General features: G+C 35.8%; 1 protein-coding gene across 1 annotated transcript; it reads left to right on the plus strand.

Annotated features, from left to right (window-relative positions):
• The first annotated feature begins 8,574 nt into the window (after window positions 1–8,574).
• On the plus strand, window positions 8,575–8,940 carry LOC129518029 (60S ribosomal protein L37-like). The gene has a single exon (XM_055338087.1). The coding sequence runs from the start codon at window positions 8,575–8,577 to the stop codon at window positions 8,890–8,892; it is 318 nt and encodes a 105-aa protein (XP_055194062.1). The 3' UTR covers window positions 8,893–8,940.
• Window positions 8,941–10,540: the final 1,600 nt, after the last annotated feature.

Below are 10,540 nucleotides of genomic sequence, written 5' to 3' on the forward strand. Positions count from 1 at the left end.
TTCCAGGGAGAGGAGAGGGACTAGAGATTAAGTTCAATCACCAGTGGCCAATGATTTAATCAATCATGTCTATGAAATGGGACCTCCATAAAACCTCTAAATGATAGGACTCAAAGGGCTTCCAAATTAGTAAACATATCCACCGACTTGGAGAGTGGCACACCCCAATTCCATGCTGACAAAATCTCTTGCACTCAGGAACCTTTTGCACTTCACCTTATGTATCTCTTCATCTGGTCTTTCATTTGTATCCTTTATTTTAAACTGGTAATAGTAAAGTACTTTCCTGAGTTCTGTGAGCTATTCTACCAAATTATTAAACCTGAGGAGGGCGTTGTGGAAACTCCCTGAGTTTATAGCTAGTAGATCAGAAGTACAGGTGGTAACCTGGAACCTACAACTGGCACCTGAATTTGGGGCAGTCTTGTGAGACTGGGCCCATAACCTGTGGGGTCTATGCTAACTCTGATTAATTAGTGTCAGAATTGAATTAATTGTAGGACATACAGTTGTTGGAGAGTAGAGAACTGGTTGGCATGGGGGAAAAGAACTCATATTTTGGTGTCAGTAGAACACTACAGACCACAGTCCTCATTGTTTCCTTCAAGTAGATATATATCTGGAATTGTAGCTGCTGAAAAACAGTGGAATAGTAAGAAGTATTGAGTAAATAGCTTTTACATTATTTGCATTGTCTTGAATAATATGTAATCTTTTCTACCTTAAATACTTCTTTTTTAAGATTTTATTTATTTATTCATGAGAAACACACAGAGAGAGGCAGAGACAGAGGCAAAGAGAGAAGCAGGCTCCCTGCGGGGAGCCCCATGTGGGACTCAATCCCAAGATCCTGGGATCACGACCTGAGCCAAAGGCAGATGCTCAACCAGAGCCACCCAGGCATCCCTGGATTAAATACTTCTTATTCAAATGGAAAGAGTCCACATTTTATTAGAAATTTATATTCTATATTCTCTCTATATATAAATATATACTTTCTATATATACTCTCTCTATATATTCACACATATATACTCATATACTCTGTCTGTACACAGATACACACACACACACACACACTCTATGTTATATTATAAATAGATTTTCTCTTGTAGGAAAAGGATTGTATCTTATGCCTTTCTATATTCCATTTAGCCCATCTCCCTAAAACTACAAAGTGCTCAATAAATATTTGCTCTTGACGATATTGATGAAATTATCATTCCCACAAAGGACACCCTGTACCTTCTGAAATGGAGCAAATATACCATCACCTTGAACTTTTTTCAGGATGAATGTCTTTTAAGTGACAAGTACAAGTAGGAGCTAGCAGAGTGTTTGTTAGCCTTTACCATGAAAGCAGATTAAAATTCTCCAGAGTGTAATAAGTCCCTGGGAGACTGTTCCACTTATTATAAATTTCCTTCATTTATCTCATTACCTGAAGTGACATTTAACATCTTGCTCGGTTGGAATAATTTGATCTAATGCACATTACCTTTCTTATGAATGATGATGGTTCTAGTAAAAGATGAAAGCTTAGGTATAACAATAGCATTCTGTCAAATTCATATAATATTGCCAAAAATGTTGTGAATGGTAATTTAAAGATACTGTTTTTAATCCATTTTGAACTACCACATTTTCTTCTACCTCTTTTCAGCCTGTTACCTCCAAATTTGTAACTGTTTTTTCTACATAATGAGTATCTTGACTCTCCCATTATCCCTTTTTCTGACCTTATTAACTTCTCTTATTTGATGCTATTTTGTCTGTTAGCTGAGTTGATGAGGTCCATGGTTGGGTATCAAATAGGCAACAAACTTGAGGTCTGCTGTGAAAATATTTCTAGTCCTTGTCATTATCTTTGGTATTGGCTCTTATCAAACTAGTTCCATTGTACTACACTCTGGATGCTATACTATAGTTTTAAGAACCACATATCTGACTCTTTCTTAAAATATTGTGTTTGAATTAATACTTAATTCTCTACTTTCCTGACTTGAGTTGGTTAACCACCAGATGTCTTGAATGGACTCTGGTTGTGCCAATATACTGGACATTTACAGCCACTACTTCTTTAAAAACTACTTGGAGGATACATGCTTCTCCTGGAGGCGTTGGCTTTAGTTCCTGAACTGCCTAGAGCTCCACTTTAGGCTGTGAGCTTCCCCAGTATTTTCAATATTTGATTATCTCAATATTTTTAATTAACCCCAGATCTTTTTGTATACAAGCAGAGAATGCTAATAACCCAAAACCTAATGCAAGGAAATGAAAAGCATCTATTAACACCATAGACTTAGCCTAGGATATATGGATTACAATCTCTCTATGTGACGGCTAATTTTATGTGTCAACTTGGCTAAGCCACAGGACCTAAATATTTGGCCACACGTTGTAGATGTTTCTGTGAAGGTATTTTTTTAATGGGATTAAGACTTAAATCAGTAGACTTTGAGTAAAGCAAAGTTTAAACCATAAACCAAAATGTGAGTGGGCCTCATCCAATCAGTTGAGGGCTTTAACAGCTAAGGACTGGCCTCTCCGAAAGAAAAAAGAATTCTGCCAGCAGATTGACTTCAGACATAAACTGCAACTCTGTTCTGGGTGTCCAGCCTTCTGACCCATCCTGCAGATTTTAAACTTGAATTTGCCAACCTCCACAAGCATGTGAGCCAGTTCCTTAAAAATGTGTGTGTGCATGTGTGTTTGTGTGTGTGTGTGTGCATTTTTTTTTCTATTTTTTATTGGGAGTACCCTGACTAATATCTTCCAGAGTCACTAGTAGGGATTAAACCTTCTGAAATAAATCACTGAATTTTTGAGAAGGAAGAAACCTTTTACTTGTTTTTCCATTCTGATATTGAAGAAACCTCCCCCCTTGTAAGTAGGGCCAGCCCTAATCCAGAGGCAGCCCATCCAGTCTTCTTCCTGAAATTTTAGCAACTAAAAGCATTCTGTTTACAATAAGAAAACCATTTCCCCCCCACACCCTGATTGGAATGTCCCTGAATAGGTTCATGTTGACCCTCCCTGAAATCAACCTGGATGCCATGCGACTCCCGCGGTTCTTTTGTCTTTAGGCAGTTTCTTTCCTTTTGCCTTTTAAAAGATCCTGTAATTGCTAATCGGGGCTCTTTTCCTCCTCGGAGGCGGAGAGCCCGTTTGCGCAAACGTTCAATAAACCCTCTTGCTAATTGCATCTGCCTGTCTGGGGTCTGAGTCTCTGGGGCGTCCACCGGGACACGTTGGCACCCGTGAGCCAGGGTCCAACAATATTTCTAATAAAGTGGATGAAAATAAAATGATTTTTTAAAACTTTACTAGTACCGTCTTGCTTTTATAAGCACCATGAGGTATGGTGCTTATGAGGTAAGGTAGTACCATTCTACTTTATATATTTAGAAACTGAAGCTTGTGGAGTTATTTTGTTCAAGTCACCCAGCTAATGAGTGCTAGAGTTAGATTTCAAACTCTGGCATCTATGTTAATATTGTTCCAACTTTATAGCAGCAATGTCCACAATAGCCAAACTGTGGAAGGAGCCTCGGTGTCCATGGAAAGATGAATGGGTAAAGAAGATGTGGTTTATGCATACAATGGAATATTACTCAGCCATTAGAAACGACAAATGCCCACCATTTGCTTCAACGTGGATGGAACTGGAGGGTATTATGCTGAGTGAAGTAAGTCAATCGGAGAAGGACAAACATTATATGGTCTCATTCATTTGGGGAATATAAAAAATAGTGAAAGGGAATAAAGAGGAAAGGAGAAAAAAATGAGTGGGAAATATCAGAAAGGGAGACAGAACATGAGAGACTCCTAACTCTGGGAAACGAACTAGGGGTGGTAGAAAGGGAGGTGCACGGGGGGTGGGGGTGACTAGGTGACGGGCACTGAGGGGGGCACTTGATGGGATGAGCACTGGGTGTTATTCTATATGTTGGCAAATTGAACACCAATAAAAATAAATTTATAAAAAAATATTGTTCCAACTTGAGTTCCACTCATGGAACTCTCAGTTATAACAATGGTTAAGTCACTTGCTCCTTATACAACTATCTTGGAATATAATGATGTGTACTTATATCTAAAATCAAATTTTGGTCCATATGTCATGAGAATTTCATCCTGTGTGGGTGATTAAATGGTGGTTGCATATATATTTTGTGTTAAAATCATGAACTGGTGCCTAACCACAGGAATTGGGCAGATTTGCTTGTTTTAATATAGAAAGCCTGATGTCCCACAAAACTCATCCATCCTTAGCAAACCAGCAGAGTCAGTCACCTTAGGTTAAAAAAACCAGATCTGTAGAAAGTAGAGAAATCAATAGAGAAGAGGTTTCCTTTGCAATAAATGAACCAAAGTTTTGCATGTAATTTAAGACAATCATTTGTACAAATAAATTATTCTGTTCATTTCCTTAATATTGGCTTATTAATACTTAATTTTTTGATGTACGTGGTTTTTAGATTTTTACTGCCCTATATTTCAAGTTTTTAGAATTAAACATTTGTTCTATTATTAACCCACTGACAAGAAGAATCAACCTGTCTAATCATATATGTAATCACCTACATAATTTTTCCATAAAAATGTAAATTTTGGAAATATATATTTATTTATTTATTTATTTATTTATTTATTTATTTATTTATTTATGATAGTCACACAGAATGAGAGAGAGAGGCAGAGGAAGAAGGCAGGCAGGCAGAGGGAGAAGCAGGCTCCATGCACCGGGAGCCCGACGTGGGACTCGATCCCGGGTCTCCAGGATCGCCCCTGGGCCAAAGGCAGGCGCCAAACCAGTGCGCCACCCAGGGATCCCTGGAAATCTTTTTTTTTTTTAAATGTTTGGTCAGGTGATTTTCAAAACTTGAAATTTCTATGATTTTTTAAAAAATTCAGTTTGATTGTGAAATTGATCTGGTTACTATTATTTTTAGGGAATGAGTTCCTTAAAAGCAAAGTGACTTTTGGACAGTTTACAATCATCAAATACTTTACCCCATAGAGCAGTCAGCCTACATGCATTGATATAACACAAAACGAGCTAGTTGAAAACTGAAAGATTCAGTAAATAAATTCATTAATTTGGAAAAATGTCAAAGAAATAATTTGTTGTTTTTCAACATTTTTTTCTCCACTTAATCTGGCCAAAGCACACAGAAAAAAATTCCTATTAGGTATTTTAGGTTAGCTAAAGTAGCTTACCTTAAGCTATTATTCTATGATGCAATTTCCTATCACGATCTGCTTTACCTTAAAGCTCTGACTATTATCACAGAATACTATCAGTAGTTTTGGAAGGCCTTTGATCTGGAGAGCAAGTAGAAATTATAAAGAAGAAAAAAAATTTTCTTGAAAAACTTTTTTCTTAGGGCTCTCCAGTTACACATTCATTACCTTTTCATTATCTGTTTATCTATGGGGAAGATTTCTAGATTTGAGGAAGTTTTTCTTCTTTGTCAAATGCCTCTTTATCCAGTAAGCTGCTGCCTCCCCCATGGTTCTTTATCTGCCATCCATTATACTTTTTTAAAAGATTTTATTTATTTATTCATGAGAGACATAGAGAGGAAGAGAGGCAGAGACACAGGCAGAGGGAGAAGCAGGCTCCATGCAGGGAGCCCGATGTGGGACTCTATCTCGGGACTCCAGGATCACGGCCTGAGTTGAAGGCAGACACCCAGCCAACCACTGAGCCACCCAGGAGTCCTGCCATCCATTATACTTACATGTAGCCCCATCATACCTGAGGAGTCTTTAATCCCAAAGTGGCTCTATCAGTGCCATGCTGTATTCTCCATTTTCCTTAGGCACAGTTATGTCTGGTCTATGTATTACAGCAAGTCCTATCTTCTAAACTATGCTAAACTCTTTGAGTTACTTTTCTGGTGGTTTTCCATTCCTTGTCTGTGGATCATCACAGAGGAAGAGGAGACTTGAATGATTTATAGGATTTGCTCAAACCAGGTAGCAGAGAGAATTCTAAGCAATGAAAATGACACACATAAAGACAGTAGAAAGAACAAGAAGGCTGCCATCACTGGAGCATAAGTAATAAGGTGACAAGTGTCATGAGAAGACTATGTAATTTTAACTAAAAACAGTGAATAATATGGATATTTCAAGAAATTTTACATCTAATTTAGAAAATTCTTGGAGTCAAGTGACTTTGAGTCATAGTTTTTCTTATCACATCTTGGAGGCAATTTTCTATTGGGCCTATGAAAATTAGACAGCTCTATTAAAAACTTCATTCATTCCCCCAAAGAACTTTTGAAGACCCTTTCACTAAGTAAGACTTTCCTTAGGGTATATGGATTTCTTCATCCATAGAGGCTATTATTATATATTTTGAGGGCAAAAAAGCCTAGAGGATGTTTTTGAGCTTGACTTCCTTGAAAATATCTGGGTGCTAGAGATATATTGTAGCTCTGTAGAAAATAGCAAATGTGGGATTTTTTTGTATATATTTCAAACCTCATTTAGAATCTGGATGTGATTCGAGCTCTTGTCAAGGATGCATGAAATTAAATTTAAGAAAGCTCAGCTTTAAGAAATACCAATTTCTTTCTGCATTGGGTAGTTAAATTCTGGGTAGAAATTAAAACCAGTCATTTTCCCTTTGAAATTAATAACACTGGTGAGTTTTTTTCATAATTCCACAAATCAAATAGGTACTGATAATTTAAGGGGCTCAGGTTAGATTCAAGGAGTCTTATAAAAAGAAAAGTAGGAGGTCTGTGGGGTGGAAAACCATCTCATGGGAGTCTGCTACTTTCTGACTAGGGGGCAAAGTCAGATTTTTAAGGGTGTCTGCAAAAGTCATCCTCATAGAAAGTATGTTTTTAACAGAATGATAAATCAGATTTTAAAATAGTATTCTACTAGGTGTTTTATTTTAAAAGACTCAAAACCATATGGTATATTTTGTAAATAATTTAGAGTTTAACTGTTCAAGTTTTCAAATCAAGATATATTTTAGTATTTAATTTTAAAAGCCTCAAATTTCAAAATATACATTAAAGTGGTTTCCATATACACTTTTATTCACATGAATAATACTAATGCAATATATTCAAAAACTTTATTGGAAGAAGATTGTTATTCAATTTTATAAATGAATTGCAAAGGAATTATAAAATTGAACAAGCATCACCAGTAGCTCTTAATATATTTTTAAATATGGGATTATTCTCTGCAGTGGGATATTTTACAAAAGGTAGTAACATTCAGTTTTTCTTATATTGCAAAATTTCTAAATTCTAGATGAGACAGTCATTTTCTCAAGATGCTTTAAATTATAAAATTGTGCATTTTCAAATTGCTTGCTCATCTCTTATCATTTGACCTTTTCAACGATCCTATAAAATAATTAGAACTGATATGGTTGATTACAGATGAGGAAACTGAAATTCAGAAAGCCAAGAAGACACAGAAGATTACAAGGCTAATGGGTTAAGGAGGGAAGACAGGCACTTGGAATCTGTAGCTCCCAATCCATTGTTCTTTCCATTCTGTGTGGTCTCTTCTCAAACTGTCACAATTAGACACTTAATTCAACCTGATTATTTCCCCAAAATTCAAGGGGAGAGGGGTTCTTAATAACACTATACTTGGGACACAAGACTTAAGCAAGAAGTCACATATATGAAACCTAATATTAGAGAAACTGCATTGGCACAGAAAAGAGTCTGTTATAAAGGACATGCCCTTCTTATGTATTTTTGTAACAGATCTAGTCTTACATTAATGGCATCTATGAAGTGAAGTTGTGCAATTACTTAATATTTTAAATATTAAGGACCTTTAAGGACCTAAGATTGTACAACTGATTTTTCTATCCCATTAGTTTTGAATTAATTTCTCTCAGACCTATTGAGATAGTTGTGATACCTTTATTAGTTTCATTTTATAATTAATTCATGAGTCTCAGTTTTAGAAGAGTAAAATAAGTGTATGATGTCTTTCCTCTTCAATGTATTATCCTAGTCTTTCTTTTTTATATTTGGGGCTATTAAAATTGCTGTTTTGAATATGGAGTAAAAATTCTTTCTTGTTCAAAGTACTTGGAAATGACACCACACATTAGTTCTGCATTGATATTTTTAATACAATGCTTTTATTAAACAAATAAGGAATTTATTTTAATTTTAATTCATGTAAAAAGTATATTTTCTAAAAGAAAATAGTATTCCTTTTATATTTTAATATGGCTACCCACATCTGAACGAATCATAAATGCAAAGTTCTTTCAATTTCATTTCTGGCAGTAAAATGAAGAATACTTGCAAGTAATTATTTAACACATCATATGTGATATTCATTATCTTTAAATTTTGTTTGAGGGATCCCTGGGTGGCACAGCGGTTTGGCGCCTGCCTTTGGCCCAGGGCGCGATCCTGGAGACCCAGGATCGAATCCCACGTCGGGCTCCCGGTGCATGGAGCCTGCTTCTCCCTCTGCCTATGTCTCTGCGCCTCTCTCTCTCTCTCCCTCTGTGACTATCATAAATAAATAAAAATAAAAAAAATAAAAAAATGTTAAATTTTGTTTGATATGGGGGTCTGCCGCGGAAACAAGGTGACGAAAGGGACGTCATCGTTCAGAAAGCGTCGCAATAAGACGCACACGTTGTGCCACCGCTGTGGCTCTAAGGCCTACCACCTTCAGAAGTCCACCTGCGGCAAGTGTGGCTACCCTGCCAAGCGGAAGAGAAAGTATAACTGGAGTGCCAAGGCTAAAAGACGGAATACCACTGGGACTGGTCGAATGAGGCACCTAAAAATTGTATACCGCAGATTCAGGCATGGATTCCGTGAAGGAACGACACCTAAGCCCAAGAGGGCAGCTGTTGCAGCATCCAGTTCATCTTAAGGATTTCAACGATTAGTCAAAATAAACGTTCTGGTTTTAAAAAGTAAAAATAAATAAATTAATAAATTAATTAATTAATTAATTAATTTTGTTTGCTATTGTTTGGAATTGATAAATGCTCTATAATCACAAAATTTAATTGCTTTATTGAATATAAATACTATGTAGAATAAAACCTTAATTTTTATTCAGTAAGTTACCAGACATTGTTATTTTTGGATTTTTTTTTTACCACAAAGTATAACATGAAGTTGCTGCTGGTGTCTGTCCTTAGGTCCTCTGAAACACTTAAAGAATAGTTTAGATTGTTCCAGGCTGTAAACTCTAGATCATATATCATGGGCTTTCCAATACAAACCTGAGATAAGAGATGAGAAATTACCTTTAGACAGGAGAGTTTGTGAACCAATATTTTGCTTCTGTATAAGAGAAAAAGAAAAATCGTGCTTTGTGTTTTTGAATAATTTTAATGGACTCTGGTTGAAACTATCATTTATGGAATCTAATATCTGTTTAAAAAAACCTTGGGAAAACTTGAAGATAAAAGGAATTGGAGACACTGAGGACAGTGATAAATACAGAAATAGATTCATAGGAAGTCTTGAGCCTTTATTGAGTATGTCTTAGGAAATTTCAAGTATACAATACCATATTATTAACCACAGTCACTATGCTGTGCATTAAGTCCTCAGAAATTATCCTTCTTTTGACTGATAGTTTGTACCCTTTGACATATATTTCCACATTTCCCACTCCCCTCAGTCCCTTGCAACCTCCGTTATATTCTGTTTCTATGAAACTGACTTTTTAGAAAAAGTTTCCATGTATAAGTGAGATCATACAGTATTTATCTTTCTTTGTATGGCTTGTTTCACTTAGCATAATGCCCTCCAGGCTCATCCATGTTATCACAAATGGCAGGATTATCTTCTTTTAGTGGCTAGATAATATACCATTGTTTATATATTCCATATTTTGTTTATCCATTTATCCATTGAAAGACATTTAGGTTATTTCCATATTTTGGTTATTGTGTGTAATGCTGCAACAAACGTGGGAGTACAGATATCTCATAGAGATACTTTTGTTTACTTCAGTTTTGCACCAAGAAGTTGGATTGCTAGATCATATGGTAGTTCTAGTTTTGGTTTTTTGAGGAATCTCCATACTGTTTTCCATAGTGGCTGCACCAATTTGTATTCCCACCAACAGTACACTAGAATTTCCTTTTCTTCAACATTATTTCCAGTACTTGTTATTTCTTGTCTTTTTGATAATAGCTATCCTAGCAGATATAGGGTAATATCTCATTATGGTTTTGATTTCCATTTTCCTGTTGATTCGGTCTTAAGCATTCTCAACACACACACACATGCATACACACACACAAAGTTAGCTATGTAAAGTGATAGGTTAATTATTTTGATCTTGGTAATTATTTCATAATGCACATGTATATCAAATTATTACACTATATACTTTAAATATGTAAAATTACATTCTTCAGTTATCCCCCAATAAAGTTGAGGAAGAAAGAAAAGAAATAGACTATGCTTAGTTCCTATCTATTAGGAACTGTGGATTAAATCAGGTACAATAAAATGTGACATTATTGAAGTGCCCAGAAGTGATTTCTAGCTTAAAGTAA

Source organism: Nyctereutes procyonoides, unplaced genomic scaffold (genome assembly GCF_905146905.1).
Source record: "Nyctereutes procyonoides isolate TBG_1078 unplaced genomic scaffold, NYPRO_anot_genome, whole genome shotgun sequence".
Taxonomy (NCBI): domain Eukaryota; kingdom Metazoa; phylum Chordata; class Mammalia; order Carnivora; family Canidae; genus Nyctereutes; species Nyctereutes procyonoides.

Bases quoted from the DNA above. Each gene is read 5' to 3' on its own strand.
- LOC129518029 (XM_055338087.1), top strand. From the start codon at position 8,575: ATGGGGGTCTGCCGCGGAAACAAGGTGACGAAAGGGACGTCATCGTTC.